The sequence below is a fragment of the Aotus nancymaae genome, unplaced genomic scaffold (genome assembly GCF_030222135.1).
Source record: "Aotus nancymaae isolate 86718 unplaced genomic scaffold, 86718_ANA_hifiasm-v0.15.2.pri h1tg000058l, whole genome shotgun sequence".
Classification (NCBI taxonomy): Eukaryota; Metazoa; Chordata; class Mammalia; order Primates; family Aotidae; genus Aotus; species Aotus nancymaae.
In genome coordinates, this window is record NW_026988472.1 from 40,508,463 (window position 1) to 40,525,752 (window position 17,290).

General features: G+C 39.5%; 1 protein-coding gene across 7 annotated transcripts in view; it reads left to right on the plus strand.

Annotated features, from left to right (window-relative positions):
* The window catches only part of SCML2 (Scm polycomb group protein like 2), a 116,238-nt gene that overhangs the window by 13,731 nt on the left and 85,217 nt on the right, over positions 1–17,290 (plus strand). For 6 of the 7 annotated variants that reach the window (XM_012434245.3, XM_012434259.3, XM_012434238.3 and 3 more), the window contains exons 3-5: positions 1,641–1,709; positions 7,329–7,399; positions 8,211–8,445. In XM_012434245.3, the coding sequence (XP_012289668.1) occupies positions 1,641–1,709; positions 7,329–7,399; positions 8,211–8,445 (375 nt within the window). The remainder of the gene's footprint in view (positions 1–1,640; positions 1,710–7,328; positions 7,400–8,210; positions 8,446–17,290) is intronic. The other variant, XM_012434250.3, reaches the window with a different exon arrangement.

Here is a 17,290-nt window from a genome sequence, read left to right on the forward strand (position 1 = left end):
ACAAATAAAACCTACTGGTCATCTGTGGAGAATGCTAGAGATCCAGCTCTTCACTTTGAAAACTAGAAAATACAGGAAAAGAATAAAATGTTGATTGTGATTTCTCTATGTGATCTGTGCCTTAAGGTAACTGAATGGTTGAAGCATGGAAGCTTCTCTCCATAGAAGTTTTCTGGCTAATAAAGAATGATAGAATTAGAATACCTTCATTTTGCAACCACTGATAAACGAATGGATTTAGGCAATAGCCGTCTGTGACTGTTCACATCACAAAAAGAGAGATAACTAGATATTAGGAGCCTCCTGTGAGATATACACAACATCACCTATGAAATCATTTTATCCTCTCCTCCCCCACTAAAAAGCCAACTTAAAATCTGACCAAACTCTTCTGGATTGAAATATGAATGCCAATTTAAAGAAAATACAAGAACCAGAGGAACCCAACTCTCTGGGGAGGTAGTCAGCAAAATTCAGACTGGCAAACTTGAAAGGACCAACCATTTGGTATTGTCAGCAAAAAAATTGTAAAGGGAAAGAATAAAAACAAGAAGAAAGGAGGAAGGCCTGTAGATCAAAAGAGACATAAAAGACGTATCAACCATTGCTATATGTGGACTTATTTGGGTCCTGAATCAAACACTCACGCTTAAAATAGTTAAGACAGTTGGGGAAATATGAACACTGGTTATTTGATGATTTTAAGGAATTATGGTTAACTTTTTAGGTGTAATAAAAGTATTATGGTTAAGTTTAAAAAAATGAGTCATTTTTAGAGATATATACTATAATACCTGTGGATGAAATGATACATCTTAGATTTGGTGAGGTCACAAAGTCCAGTGTTGTTTGAGCTCTTTAGCTTAGCGTCAAGAAAATCTCTGCCTAGTCCATTGAATTACACTGTATTGTAGCTTCCCTGTTATGTTTTGACTTCTGAAAAGCATCCATTTTATTTCTTGGACATGTTAATTTAAACACTGTAGGGATCAGCTCATTTTGGTTTATTGATGCACTGATTTTTTTTTTTTTTTTTGAGACGGAGTTTCGCTCGTTGCCCAGGCTGGAGTGCAATGGAGCGACCTTGGCTCACTGCAACCTCCACCTCCTGGGTTCAAGCGATTCTCCTGTCTCAGCTGCCCAAGTAGCTGGGATTACAGGCACCTGCCACCAGGCCTGGCTAATTTTTTCTATTTTTAGTAGAGATGGGGTTTTACCATGTTGGCTTGGCTAGTCTTGAACTCCTGACCTCAGGTGATCCGCCTGCCTTGGCCTCCCAAAGTGCTGGAATTACGGGCATGAGCCACTGCGCCTGGCCTGATGCATTGATTTAACAAATGCTTGAGAGTGCTGTGATGCCAGGTCCTGTTTTAGGCACTTGAGGATACCACAGTGAATGAGATAGGCAAAATAAAATAATTAAATCTGCCCTTTTGGAGATTTCATTTGAGTTGAGTGAGAGAATAAAATAAATGAGCAAATTATAAAATACATAGTATATTAGAAAATGGTAAGTCCTATGAAGAAAATGAGGATATTATAAAACTAAAATTGGCTATTTAAAAATTTTTATGTTTTTCTGAGTGTTCTTTCAAACTGTTGCTGTGGCCTCTCAGTATTGCTGTTTTCTTTTTTATTAGATTCCATGGATGTCAAGAAGGAGAATCAAGAGAAAACTCCTCAGTCAAGTATGTCTTTTGTACAGAGAGGTAGATTTTAAAGTAATTTAATACAACATAGTTTTCTTCCTCACTAGTGTTAAAATTAATTTTAAGTGCACATTTTCTTATTTTATTTTCTTGTTGTACAGTCTGTATACAGTAAACATCTATAAATATAAAATATAAGTAATAAGAAAGGTCAAAAGTTGTATTTTATTTTGAAAATTTTACTTTGGTTTTACTCAGAGATGAGTTGATATGGATTAAGTAAAAAGGTAACTTAGTGTATTTCAGTGCAAATTTTCCTAAATTATAGGTATCTAGTTATTAATTGCCATATATTACTAATTTAAAATAGTTTGATTATTAGCAAAAACTTTTCTAAAATTATAGTCAATGTGAAAGTTTTTTTCATAGTCAGAATACAGTTCAGTGGTTAGGAGCTTATAGGCATTGTGGAGGGTCTGACAGACCCATCCTAGAATCCTGTTCTCACTCCTTACTGGCCATGTGACCTTGGGCACATTACTCAACATCTCTTAGACTCTTTTTGTTCTTCTTTCTTTGAGACAGAGTCTCATTCTGTCGCCCAGGCTGGAGTGCAGTAACGCGATCTCAGCTTACTGCACCCTCCGCCTTCTGGGTTCAAGTGATTCTCGTGCCTCAGCCTCCCAAGTAGCTGAGACTACAGGTGTGTGCCACCATGCCTGGCTAGTTTTTGTATTTTTAGTAGAGATGGGGTTTCACTATGCTGGCCAGGCTGGTCTTGAACTCCTGACCTCAGGTGATTTACCTGCCTTGGCCTCCCAAAATGCTGGGATTACAGGTGTGAGCCACCAAGCCCAGCTCTTTTTTCTTCTTTATAACACAGGGATAATGATGGTACTTATATCATGGTACTACTAGAAATAAACAGAGGAAATGCATTTAAAGCACCTAATATAATGCCTACGCATATAGTAAGTGTTCAGTAAATGTTAACTTTATTTATTAATTCTTGTTTTAAGTTCCTTATTGTGAACAGCATATGCATAATACTGCATCAGAGACACTCAAGAGATATAATAGAATCTGATGCATTGGCTTGCTCTTAAGGAAATGAGAAAATAAGTCATATGTACACAAAAGGCATTAAAAAATAACATAGCAAACTATTGTTTTACCAGACATTTCTAGATATTTCTTGCCCCTTGTATTTCTGTTGTATCTGACCTGCCAGCCCCAGTGTGGAGCAGTCCGCCCTATGACTTTCTGTTGCTACATGAAGATTGCCTATAGAGGTAATCCCCATGGAATTATTTTCTCTCACTATAGCTGGGCCCTCAGAGCTCCTTTAACTCTCTTTCCCATGGCCTTATTTGTTCTTCAGCTCTTCCTTGTGACCTCCATATCCTCTGAGGAAATGAAAACCATTGAATTAGACTGTTCTTTATCCCTACAAACTCCTCTCCATCTGTTTTAAAAAATATAACAGCTTTACTGTGATATAATTCACATATCATACAATTCACCTATTTAGAGTGCACAATTCAGTGGTTTTCAGTATGTTCACAGAGTTGTGCAACCACAACCGCAGTCAATTTTAAAACATTTTGATCCCCCTAAAAAGAAACCCTGTACCCATTAACAATACTCTTCATTTCCCCCTAGTGCCTCCTCTCTCCCCCAGCTCTAGGCAAATACTGATCTACTGTCTCTATAGATTTTCCCATTCTAGACTCTTAATTAAAAAAAGAGATTACTTAAATTGATAGTCATCTGCAGATATTTCTCAGGCCTGGACCCTAACATCCTATTTTAGAAATCAGTGAGTGACTACCAGAAGGTAAGCTCCAACAGAGCCAGAGTTTTCATCTGTTTTATTAACTGATGCGTCTGCAGTACCTAGGACAGTGCCTGGAACATACTGATAACCTGCTGTGGGAATCCGGTCATGAACAATACAGATATGATTCCTTCCCTCTTTTATTGACTGACTGATTGAGTGAGACAAGGTCTCACTCTGTCACCCAGGGAGGAGTGCAGCAGCATGATCATGGCTCATTGCAGCTTTGACCTTCTGGGCTCAAGTGATCCTCTCACTTCAGCCTCCCAAGTATATGGGACTACAGGTGTGTGCCACTATGCCTGGCAATTTTTAACAATTTTTTATAGAGACAGGGTCTCCCTCTGTTTCCCAGGCTGGTATTGAACTCCTGGGCTCAAGCAATCTTCCCTCCTCCGCCTCTCAAAGTGCTGGTATTAAAGGTGTGAGCCACTGCACCCAGCCTCTTACCCTCTTTGAGCTTAGTGGGCAAGATAGAAATTAACAGATGCCTAATTACAGTTGTGATAAATGCTGTGAAGTAGTGGACGCTGATCATTCAGCTGAGAAACTTCTTCTCTAGGTATTTTGCCCATCTTCACATAGCTTGTGAACTCAAGGAGAGCACTGGTGGAAGACATAATTCTGATTACTCTAGGGAAGACCAGGGCAGCTTGTACGGTTTATATTCAGTGCAAAAAGATGTTGGAGCTAATGTGTGGACTTGAATAGAATACAGGTAAAACAAGAAGAGAGACCATGGGCATGTGTGAGTAACAATCAGATCACAAGGTTATGTATGTATCATATCAGTTCCCAGGGCTCTCTTCTGAGATTGAATACTGTGCCCACCCCAGTCTGTCAATGGAGACATGATGCAGAGTCAGACTGGGACCTCAGGCTTAACTAAGACTTTCTGACTATTTTGGCTTCTGGTTGGGAATTCCAGTTGTGGTATTGATGTAGATGTGTCAAGTCTAAACTAAATTAGTAAAGTCTGGAGCTTTGTATGTTTCCGCTGTGTTATTGGTAGAGTTCTTAGCATGTGGGGCAGCCAAGATGAACAGTTTTATCAAGATGATTAAGAATTTTGCCTTACAGAAAAAGGAAAAAAAAAAAACCTGAGGTTCCAAATGGCAAATGCTGCATATGGTCATTAACTAGTAAATTATATTGTAGAGCACTAGTATAAAGGATTTGCTAGCTCAAACTGTAGCCCATTCAGACACAAATGGTAATAGAATATTTTTAAAATTTGTGTTATGGAGATGGATTAAGTATTTTCTAATATTGCTGAAAAAATTTACCAATGTTATTGGTTTATGGAAGAGTATTCTTTGGGTATTCATTTCCTGCTTGTTATTTCTGACTCACACTCTTTTCCTCCAGGGATGTCAGCTCTTTAATGACATCATCCATCTTAAGTAAATGTTTTTTTTTGTTTTTTTTGTTTTTTTTTTTTTGAGATGGAGTCTCCCTCTGTTGCCCAGGTAGGAGTGCAGTGGCATGATCTTGGCTCACTGCAACCTCTGCTTCCACCTTCTGGGTTCAAGTGATTCTTCTGCCTTAGCCTCCTGAGTAGCTGGGAGGCACCTGCCATGACACCCAGCTATTTTTTTTTTTTTTTTTTTTTTTTGAGACAGAGTCTTGCTCTGTTGCCAGGCACCACGCTGGAATGCAGTGGCACAATCTCAGCTCACTTCAATCTCCGCCTCCTGGGTTCAAGCAATTCTCCTGCCTCAGCCTCCCTAGTAGCTGGGACTACAGGCACACGCCACCACGTCCAGCTAATTTTTGTATTTTTTGGTAGAGACGGAGTTTCACCATGTTGCCCAGGATGGTCTCGATCTCTTGACCTTGTGATCCGTCCACCTCGGCCTCCCAAAGTGCTGGGATTACAGGCGTGAGCCACCATGCCCAGCCTTTTTTTTTTTTTTTTTTAAAAGTAGGGATGAGGTTTTGCCATGTTGGCCAGGCTGGTCTTGAACTCCTGACCTCAAGTGATCCACCCACCTTGGCCTCCCAAGTTACAAGAGTGAGCCAGTGTGCCTGGCTGATTTTGTTCTTTTTTAATGCTCTCCAAGATCATTTGGTGGTAGAGCTTCACTTAGAATCTTGGGTCTCCTGATTTTCAGGTTAGTGGTAGGGGGAATCACTGACACAGCTGGTCTGTTTAGTTTTGAAGTCATGGATTTTGGTTTTCACTTTTGACAAAGCTATTCAGTATCAATTTAAACACCACTGTGACTTCTAGTTTTATAACATGCCATTTATTGAGTGACTTACATATATGCCAGTTTATTTAGCTCTTAGCATATCTAGTGTAATGTACATTACTTTTCCCATTTTATAAATGTACATGGTACTAGATATGCTCTCAGCATAGCTCTCATAGCTGAGAGCATATCTAGTACCATGTACATTACTTTTCCCATTCTTAACACTCTTTGATGCCTGATTTTCAATGCTGGTAGTGCTTGCTTCACATCATCTGGAAGTGGAATCAAACCCAGTATTTTCTTTTAAATGAAGCAGTCTCTTAGATCTACTAAATAAAAGCAAGGTGCAAAATGTTATGTGTGACATGCTTAATACCACATACAATATGTATACATATTGTATGTATACATAGAAATGCATACACACATATGTAATGGTGGCACACTGGAGCTGGCTCACACCAGCTTGGGAGAGCCAATTCTGCACATCTTTTCCCAATTTCATGGTTCGTGGTTTTACCTTGGCACCTTACAGTCAACCATGGTGGTTGTATTTAAACCACAGAAATCTGCAAACACTATCAGTCAGGTTTTTTGTTGTATTTTCCAGAAAGCTGGTTGTTAAACAATTATCAGCACTCTGTGGGTTTTTTTTTGTTTGTTTTTGTTTTTTTGCAAAGAGGGAGTCATCTAAGTATAATATCTTTTATAGGAAATATAAGAAGCTAGTAAACGTAGATTGTTCCAGGAAAGAGAACTGTCAAACCCAGTATTTTTATAGTGAGGAAATTTAACAAGAGCATAGAAAAACCTCATGAATGATGAGAATTAAGCATCATGTGAATTACTAGTACTTTCACTACTATCATCAAACCTTTTTCTCAGTGTGTTGACAGTCTGGCTGGCACAGTGAATTGATATGTTCAAGCCAGGCAATGTGCTCTGCTTTTTGATCTTCTCCTCTAACGTTATAATATGTCATGAAGACTAAGTGAGGAAGGACAGCAAGAGTCTGTAGAAAATATAGGTCATTAAAATAATCCTTATTAGTGACTGTACTGATGACTGGCTTATTGCTTTGTTCTGCCACCATCTTCTTGTCACTCTGAATGGAGATCTAGTAGTCCATTGAGAAACTACTCTGGTTTCTGGACTTTTTCTTGCCATAAAGCATTGCAGGGGTGAAATTCTGTTTGACCGCACACTAAACACCTTTAGCTTCCCATGAATAATGAACAAGTGCTTTCATACTAATGGAATGAAGTGGTGAAAACATATTAAATAAATTTATTTTAGAGACAGATACGGGTAGACTTTGCTATTACTTTTTAACAGTTTCTTTGGTTATTTCTGACATTCACAATTTTAGAATCACTGTGTTGTAGTCCACATTACATTAAGAGTATCTAGTTTGTAATTTATGTGTGAACCACTATTATCAGGATATTGTCTTATTTTTTATTTTTATGCTGTTTATGAAATGTAGATCAGGACGTTTGCATCTACTCTTTTGGAAGTTTTTTTTTTGTTTTTTTTTTTAAGAGGCATGGAACTAAAACCCATTTTAATCCTGAAAGTTGTATATACTAAAGAGTTACATTGTGTATGCTTTACAAAACTATTTTGTACATGTGTTTTTTCCAGATGATTTCCCCTGGGAGGAGTATTTGAAAGAGACTGGGTCTATAAGTGCTCCTTCAGAGTGCTTCCGTCAGGTATGCCAGAATTCTGTAGATGTTTGTTAAACTATTAACTTGTTGGAGGATGTCTGTGTGATTGTTAGATTCTGGTAGTGTGAGGAGACAGTGGGATTGTGGTAGTGACACTTAAGAGCCAGATGGTCTCTTTGCATTCATTAATTAAGAACTTCTGTGTGTCAGGTATACTAAACTTTATGATTGCCCATCTGGTGGGAAAGGCAGACATGTAAATAAATAATTATTAGAAGTGTGATAACTCCATACTGGAAGGGCTCACAGGAGAGACACTATTTGAGATGGTTGGAATAGGGGGAAGGCTATTCCAGGCAGAGAGAACATCCAAAGTCAAGACACATGGGCATGAAAGAATCTAAGTATTAAGAGATGGCATGGGATGGCGGAAGCACAAAGAGGATAGAGGCAATAATGTGAGAATGAGGTTAAAGGTGTGGGAGCATTTAAACTGTGCAGAGCAGTTGGACTTTATTATAGGCAGTGGTGAGCTGCCGGTTGGCTTATTTCAAGGGGAATGGCCTAATCAGATTCCTACTTTAAAAAGGCACTTGGAATATTTTGGAGTCTGTATTTGGGTTGCCTGGAAGTGGACAGATGAGTGAGAACAGCAGCGGGCAGTGTTTTTATGCAGCATGTCAAGCCAAGGAGAGAGTTTGAAGGTCTTTTCCCTTGACCTTTTTAGCTCAGACCTCACTCATCATCCACTGTGACTGTTATTTAAAATGTTCCTCAGGTATTCTGGTGACATAGCTGACCATGTGTCTTTTCTTATAGTTTGTACATTTTAACCAAATTTTATTTATATATATAGTCTCAGATTCCACCTGTGAATGATTTCAAAGTTGGTATGAAATTGGAAGCCCGTGACCCTCGCAATGATACTTCAATATGTATTGCTACGGTTATTGGAATTACTGGGGCCAGGTTACGGTTACGGCTGGATGGTAGTGACAATAGAAATGATTTTTGGAGACTTGTCGATTCCCCAGACATACAACCTGTTGGGACATGTGAAAAGGACGGAGACTTACTTCAACCTCCACTAGGTAAGAAGAAACAGTTTTAAAAATAGTATATTCTTTCTAATGTGATATTCAATAGAAATGGCTTTAAGTGGCTTTTTAAAATTTATTTTCTTGGGCATTCTTGCAAATAGATGGTCAGATGGTTACTGTGGAGAATGTATGATGAGAGAGGAACTCAGTACCATCTGTTGTGGAGTTTTGCTTAAGTACATATTTGGCATGTATGTGCCGAAGGTTCCCCACTCCAGGGCAAAACTCATGCTAGGTCTTCAAACTTGAAATGTCAAAACCAGCTCTACTAGATTACACATGCAAATTCAGAACTCCTTCTGGGGAAGAACTTTGTAGCATTTGATACAAGGCACATGCTCTCTCAATATTGTCCACTGAGCCATTCATCAATGGGGATAAGAATAGGGGAGGGGTTTGATTCCACATTCAGGTTCGAATTTCAAACTCAAGAATTTCATTTTACTTACAGTGGGAAGAAATCAGAGTAAGGGAGCAGGAATTAGTACCTTTAGGTCTTTGAAAAAGAGAAAATGGAGGTTTTAGCAAAGATTTTGAGGTATAAAATATGTACCTTAATTTTGACCAAATTTTTCATATTTTAAAATAAAACAAAGTCTAGTTAAGCATAAATGCTTAACTTAATAAAATTACTTCTTAGACTTTGTTTTATTTAAAAATATGAAAAGTAAAAAGGGTATAACTAATTTGGGGCAACATTTTTCTTTTTAAAATTTAAGCATACCATGATACTCTGTAGGAAATAAATAATTTAGTTTATTTAGTTGCTGTCCTACACTTTTGAGTGAATGGTGGGTATTGATTTTTGTTTGGTTCTTCTTTACAGTGCTGAAAATGAAAATTCCTTGTTGCAAAGCACAATAAAAGAATGGATTTTGTTTTCCTATTAGTGAAAAATTCCTTGAGAACCACAAATTTAAGATATTAACAATAGCCCCTCTTTTTAATAATACCTCTTTATGCTGTCCTTATTCTATTTGTTTGTTATAACTATTTTGATTTAAAAAATATATATGTACATATATATATATATTTTGAGATGGAGTTTCACTCTTGTCACCCAGGCTGGAGTGCGGTGGCACAATCTCGGCTCACTGCAATCTCCACCTCCTGGGTTCAAGCGATTCTTCTGCTTCAGCCTCCCAAGTAGTTGGGATTACAGGTGCCCGCCACCATGCCTGGCTAATTTTTGTACTTTTAGTAGAGACCGGGTTTCACCATGATGGCCTGGTGGTCTCAAACTCCTGACCTCAGGTGATCTGCCCACTTTGGCCTTCCAAAGTGCTGGGATTACAGGCGTGAGCCACCATGCCCAGCTAAAATATTTTTAAAAACTAGTTGGAGATATGTTATTCCAAGAAGATGGTTTGGGGCATGTTTGTTTTTTGCTTTTTGCCTTCTTTCTCCAAGTAAGAAAGCTTTTTGCTTTCTTACTCACATCTTTTGTTGTTTATTTGTTGTTTATAATGCTTCTCAAATTATACATAATTCTCTATGAAAGATAAGTGCAAATCTGGGCTTAGTGCTTCCCTGTTTGGATTTTATTTCTCTTTTTGCAGTATAGTAGGTTTTTGCAGTTTGTTTAAAGGAGATGCTGCTATTGTAATTGTCAGCATTGCAAATGCTTAACTAGATTTATGGTCTTTTTTTTTTTTTTTTATAAAATTACTTCTCAGGCTTTGTTTTATTTAAAAATATGAAATGCATGAAATGCCTGCTGATTAGTATCTATTTTGGCAATATATATAAAAATGCATAATTGGTGCCAGTTTTCTTTTTAGGTACTTTTGAATAGTTTAATTTCCACTTTATTATTATACAACTTAGTTAGTTTTCCTTTTAAAATGATTTATTTATTTAAACTTTGCAGGTTATGATTTAAAAGATTTTGAAAAGTTTTAACACAAACTGAAAGGTGTACAGGTCATAAGTATATAGCTTATAAATGAACACATCTGTAAAGCCATCATCCAAATCAGAAAATAGAACGTTATCAGCCCCTCAGAATACCCACTCCTGCTGATAACCAGTCATAATCTCTCCTTTCCTAAAGGTACTACCATCTAGACTTCCTAACCTTATAGATTAGTTTTACCTCTTTTTGAACTTTTTATACGTACCTTAATGTAATTTTGATCTTTTAATCTATGTTTGACTTTAAGCAATTATTGTGTTAAGTAAAATGCTACATTCAGGAAAATCTTGGCACATGATGGAATAGGATAATATGGGAGTTGAGAGAAAGGCTTAAGGACCAGAGAATGATTCTTATGCAATACTTTCCATAGAATGGAGAATAATAATGTTGATTTATTATAAGGGAGTATGTGACAAATCACCCTCCACCCCATTAGTTTTTTTTTTCTAGCAGTAATTGTATTTCTAGTCAGATGAAGGGGATTTTGGTACAGGATTATTAGAGGATGACTTTCCATCTTACCTTTTTTACATGTTTTGTCCTATTGATGGAGAATAGGACAAAACCTGCACCCATTGCCAGTGATTTGTGTGCCTTCCTGTCTTTTTTTTCCCCCAGATGAAAACACTTTAGAATATTTATTTCTTATTTATTCTTATTTTTATTATATATATATGTATATATATTATTGCATTTTAGTTTCTGGGGTACATGTGCAGAACGTGCAGGATTGTTGCATAGGTACATACATGGCAATGTGGTTTGCTGTCTTCCTCCCCATCACCTATATCTGACATTTCTCCCCATGTTATCCCTCCCCAACTCCCCACCCCCCACTGTCGCTCCCCTAGTTTCCCCCCACAGACCTCAGTGTGTGATGCTCCCCTCCCTGTGTCCATGTGTTCTTATTGTTCAGCACCCGTCTATGAGTGAGAACATGTGGTATTTGATTTTCTGTTCTTGTGTCAGTTTGCTGAGAATGATGGTTTCCAGATCCATGTCCCTACAAAGGAAATGAACTCATCATTTTTTATGGCTGCATAGTATTCCATGGTGTATATGTGCCACATTTTCCCTGTCCAGTCTATCATCGATGGGCATTTGGGTTGGTTCCAAGTCTTTGCTATTGTAAACAGTGCTGCAGTGAACATTCGTGTGCATGTGTCCTTATAATAGAACGATTTATAATCCTTTGGATATACACCCAATAATGGGATTGTAGGGTCAAATGGAATTTTTATTTCTGGGTCCTTAAGGAATCGCCACACTGTCTGCCACAATGGTTGAACTAATTTACACTGCCACCAACAGTGTGAAAGTGTTCCTATTTCTCCATATCCTCTCTAGCATCTTGTTGTCTCCAGATTTTTTTAATGATCACCATTCTAACTGGTGTGAGATGGTATCTCAATGTAGTTTTGATTTGCATTTCTCTAATGACCAGAGATGATGAACATTTTTTCATATGTTTGTTGGCCTCATATATGTCTTCTTTTGAAAAGTGTCTGTTCATATCCTTCGCCCACTTTTGAATGGGCTTGTTTGTATTTTTCTTATAAATCTCTTTTAGTTCTTTGTAGATTCTGGATATTAGCCCTTTGTCAGATGGGTAGATTGCATAAATTTTTTCCCATTCTGTTGGTTGCCAATTCACTCTAATAATCCTTTCTTTGGCTGTGCAGAAGCTTTGGAGTTTAATTAGGTCCCATTTTTCTATTTTGGCTGTTGTTGCCAATGCTTTTGGTGTTTTAGTCATGAAATCCTTGCCTCTGTCTGTGTCCTGAATGGTTTTGCCTAGGCTTTCTTCTAGGGTTTTTATGGTGTTAGGTCTTATGTTTAAGTCTTTAATCCATCTGGAGTTAATTTTAGTGTAAGGTGTCAGGAAGGGGTCCAGTTTCTGCTTTCTGCACATGGCTAGCCAGTTTTCCCAACACCCGTTTATTAAACAGGGAATCCTTTCCTCATTGTCTGATTGCTCTGGCTAGAACTTCCAATACTCTATTGAATAGGAGTGGTGAGAGAGGGCATCCTTGTCTAGTGCCAGATTTCAAAGGGAATGCTTCCAGTTTTGCCCATTCAGTATGATATTGGCTGTGGGTTTGTCGTAAATAGCTTTTATTATTTTGAGATATATTCCGTTGATACCTAGTTTATTGAGAGTTTTTAGCATAAAGGGCTGTTGAGTTTTGTGGAAGGCCTTCTCTGCATCTATTGAGATAATCATGTGGTTTTTGTCTTTGGTTCTGTTTATGTGGTGAATTACGTTTATAGACTTGCATATGTTGAACCAGCCTTGCATCTCCAGGATGAAGCCTACTTGATCATGATGGATAAGCTTTTTGATGTGCTGTTGCAATTGGTTTGCCAGTATTTTATTGAACATTTTTGCATTTATGTTCATCATGGATATTGGCCTTAAGTTTTCTTTTCTTGTTGAATCTCTGCCGGGTTTTGGTATCAGGATGATGTTGGTCTCATAAAATGATTTGGGAAGGATTCTCTCTTTTTCTATTGTTTGGAATAGTTTCAGAAGGAGTGGTACCAGCTCCTCTTTGTATGTCTGGTAGAATTCAGCTGTGAACCCATCTGGACCTGGGCTTTTTTTGGTTGGTAGGCTATTAAATGCTGCCTCAACTTCAGCCCTTGTTATTGGTCTATTCAGGGTTTCGACTTCTTCCTGGTTTAGGCTTGGGAGGATGCAAGTGTCCAGGAATTTATCCATTTCTTCCAGGTTTACTGGTTTATGTGCATAGAGTTGTTTGTAGTAATCTCTGATGGTGGTTTGTATTTCTGTGGAATCTGTGGTGATATCCCCTTTATCGTTTTTTATTGCATCTATTTGATTCTTCTCTCTTTTCTTTTTTATTAATCTGGCTACTGGTCTATTTTGTTGATCTTTTCAAAAAACCAGCTCCTGGATTTATTGATTTTTTGAAGGGTTTTTTTGTGTCTCTGTCTCCTTCAGTTCTGCTCTGATCTTAGTTATTTCTTGTCTTCTGCTAGGTTTTTTTTTTTTTTTTTTTTTGAGACGGAGTTTCACTCTTGTTACCCAGGCTGGAGTGCAATGGCACGATCTCGGCTCACCGCAACCTCCGCCTCCTGGGTTCAGGCAATTCTCCCGCCTCAGCCTCCCGAGTAGCTGGGATTACAGGCGTGCGCCACCATGCCCAGCTAATTTTTTGTATTTTTAGTAGAGACGGGGTTTCACCTTGTTGACCAAGATGGTCTCGATCTCTTGACCTCGTGATCCACCTGCCTCGGCCTCCCATCTGCTAGGTTTTGAGTTTTTTTCATCTTGATCCTCTAGCTCTTACAATTTTGACGATAGGGTGTTGATTTTAGACCTTTCCTTGCTTCTCATGTGGGCATTTATTGCTATATATTTTCTTCTAGACACTGCTTTAAATGTGTCCCAGAGATTCTGGTACATTGTGTCTTTGTTCTCGTTGATTTCGAAGAATATCTTTATTTCTGCCTTTATTTCATTGTTTATCCAGTCAACATTCAAGAGCCAGTTGTTCAGTTTCCATGAAGCTGTGCAGTTCTGAGTTAGTTTCTGAATTCTGAGTTCTAACTTGATTGCACTGTTGTCTGAGGGACTGTTATGATTTCCATTCTTTTGCATTTGCTGAGGAGTGATTTACTTCCAATTATGTGGTCAGTTTTAGAGGAGGTGTGATGTGGTGCTGAGAAGAATGTATATTCTGTAGATTTGGGGTGGAGAGTTCTATAAATGTCTATTAGGTTTGCTTGGTCCCGGTCAGAGTTCAAGTCCTGTGTATCCTTGTTAATTTTCTGTCTCGTTGATCTGTCTAATACTGACAGTGGAGTGTTAAAGTCTCCCACTATTATTGTGTGGGAGTTGAAGTCTCTTTGTAAGTCATTAAGAACTTGCTTTATGTATCTGGGTGCTCCTGTATTGGGTACGTATATATTTAGGATCATTAGCTCTTCTTGTTGCATTGATCCTTTTACTATTGTGTAATGTCCTTCTTTGTCTCTTTTGATCTTTGTTGGTTTAAAGTCTATTTTATCAGAGACTAGGATTGCAACTCCTGCTTTTTTTGCTCTGCATTTGCTTGGTAAATCTTCCATCCCTTTATTTTGAGCCTCTGTGTATCCTTGCATGTGAGATGGGTTTCCTGGATACAGCACACTGATGGGTTTTGACTTCTTATCCAATTTACCAGTCTGTGTCTTTTGATTGGGGCATTTAGCCCATTTACATTTAAGGTTAATGTTGTTATGTGTGAATTTGATCCTGCCATTTAGATGCTAGCTGGTTGTTTTGCCTGTTAGTTGACAGCAGTTTCTTCATTGTGTCGATGCTCTTTACTATTTGGTATGTTTTTGGAGTGGCTGGTACTGGTTGTTCCTTTCTATGTTTAGTGCTTCTTTCAGGAGCTCTTGTAAAGCAGGCCTGGTGGTGATGAAATCTCTGAGTAATTGCTTGTTCGTAAAGAATTTTATTTCTCCTTTGCTTATGAAACTTAGTTTGGCTAGATATGAAATTCTGGGTTGAAAGTTCTTTTCTTTAAGGATGTTGAATATTGGTCCCCACTCTCTTCTGGCTTGTAGGGTTTCTGCTAAGAGATCCGCTGTGAGTCTGATGGGCTTCCCTTTGTGGGTCACCTGACCTTTCTATCTGGCTGCCTTTAGCATTTTCTCCTTCATTTCAACCCTGGCGAATCTGACGATTATGTGCCTTGGGGTTGCTCTTCTTGAGGAATATCTTTGTGGTGTTCTCTGTATTTCCTGGACTTGAATATTGGCCTGCCTTGCTAGGTTGGGGAAGTTTTCCTGGATAATATCCTGAAGAGTGTTTTCCAGCTTGGATTCATTCTCTCCGTCACATTTGGGTACACCTGTCAAATGTAGATTAGGTCTTTTCACATAATCCCATATTTCTTGGAGGCTTTGTTTGTTTCTTTTTACTCTTTTTTTCTCTAATCTTGCCTTCTCATTTTATTTCATTGAGTTGATCTTCAGTCTCTGATATCCTTTCTCTGCTTGGTCAATTCAGCTATTGAAACTTGTTTATGCTTCGTGAAGTTCTCGTGTTGTGTTTTTCAGCTGCATCAATTCATTTATATTCCTCTCTAAGCTGTTTATTCTCGTTAGCATTTCGTCAAACCTTTTTTCAAGGTTCTTAGTTTCTTTGCATTGGGTTAGAACTTGTTCTTTTAGCTCAGAGAAGTTTGTTATTACCCACCTTCTGAAGCCTGTTTCTGTCAATTCATCAGACTCATTCTCCATCTAGTCTTGTTCCCTTGCTTGTGAGGAGTTGTGATCCCTTGTAGGAGGAGAGGCGTTCTGGTTTTGGTTGTTTTCATCCTTTTTGCGCTGGTTTCTTCCCATCTTTGTGGATTTATTTACCTGTGGTCTTTGTAGTTGGTGACTGTCAGATGGGGTCTCTGAGTGGACATCCTGTTTGTTGATGATGAAGTTATTTCTTTCTGTTTCTTAGTTTTCCTTCTAACAGTCAGGCCCCTCTGCTGTAGGACTGTTGGAGTTCCACTCCAGACCCTTCTTGCCTGGGAATTACCTGCACTGACTGCAGAACAGTAAGGGTTGCTGCCAGTTTCTTCTTCTGCTATCTTTGTCCCAGAAGGATACCTGCCAGATGTCAGTCTGAGCTCTCCTTTATGAAGTGACTCTTTGGATATACGGGGATTGGGGAGCTGCTTGAGGAGACAGTCTGTCCTTTATAGGAGCTCAAGTGCTGATCTGTGAGCTCTGTTGTTCTGTTCAGAGCTGCTGCGCAGGTACGTTTACGTCTGCTACAGCAGAACTCATAACCGCCTTTTTTTTCCTGGTGCTCTGCCCTGGGAGGGTAGGCCTTTATTTATAAGTTTCCGTCATGCTGCTGCCTTTTTTTCAGGGATGCCCTGCCTAGCAAGGAGGCAGCCTATTCACAGTCTGCCAGCAGAGGCATTGCTGAGCTGCTGTGAGCTCCACCTAGCTGCTGTATGAACTTCCCTGCAGTCCTGTTTATAGAGTTACAGTTAGAACTGTCTCGGCAGTGGCGGCCTGCCTCTGTAATGGCAGACTCTTTCTGTAATGGTGGACTGCCTTGGCAGTGGCGGGCTTCCTCGGTAGTGGCCGACCGCGTTGGTAGTGGCGGACTACCTCAGCAATGGCAGACCTCCTCAGCAATGGCAGACTACCTTGGTAGTGGTGGACTGCCTCGGTAATAGCGGACACCCCTCCCCCACAGAGCTGGAACGTCCCGGGTTCAGCTGTGCTTGCTGTGAAACTCTCAGTCCAGAGTGTTTCAGATTGCTGGTCTTTGTGAGGGTGGGACCTGTGAGCCTGATCACCTGGCTCCCTGCCTTAGTCCCCTTTTTTTTCAATTGAACCAGCGACTCTGTCTCCCAGGCGTTCCAGTCACCAGTTGAAATGGCGCCCGGATTTGTGTGAGTCCTTGTGTGGAGACCCGCTGCGCCTGCTGAAACAGCTGCACTGGAGACTCGTGGAGCTTTTTCGCCTGGGAATCTCCTGGCCTGGCTCCCTGTTTCAGTCCCCTTTTTATCAGTTGAACGGGCGACTCTGTCTCCCAGGTGCTCCAGTCGCCAGCTGAAATGGCGCCTGGACCCTTGTGAGTTTTTGTGCAGAGACCTGCTGTGCCGACTAAAACAGCCGCACTGGATACCCATGGTGCTCCTCCGCCTGGGAATCTCCTGGTCTGTGGGCAATAAACGTCCATCTGGAAATGTGGAGACCACTCACCCTTCGCGCTCTTGCTGGGAGCTGCAATCCAGAGCTGCTCCTACTCAGCCATCTTGGATCCCTCTCCCGCCTCCCTGTCATAATATATGCACTCATCAGGGGCACATGCAAAGTTCTTTCTAATTCTGGCATTGAGGCAAGCAGGTGTTGCATGAAACAGATTGCCTCCAGAAAGCAGGAAAGCTAGCA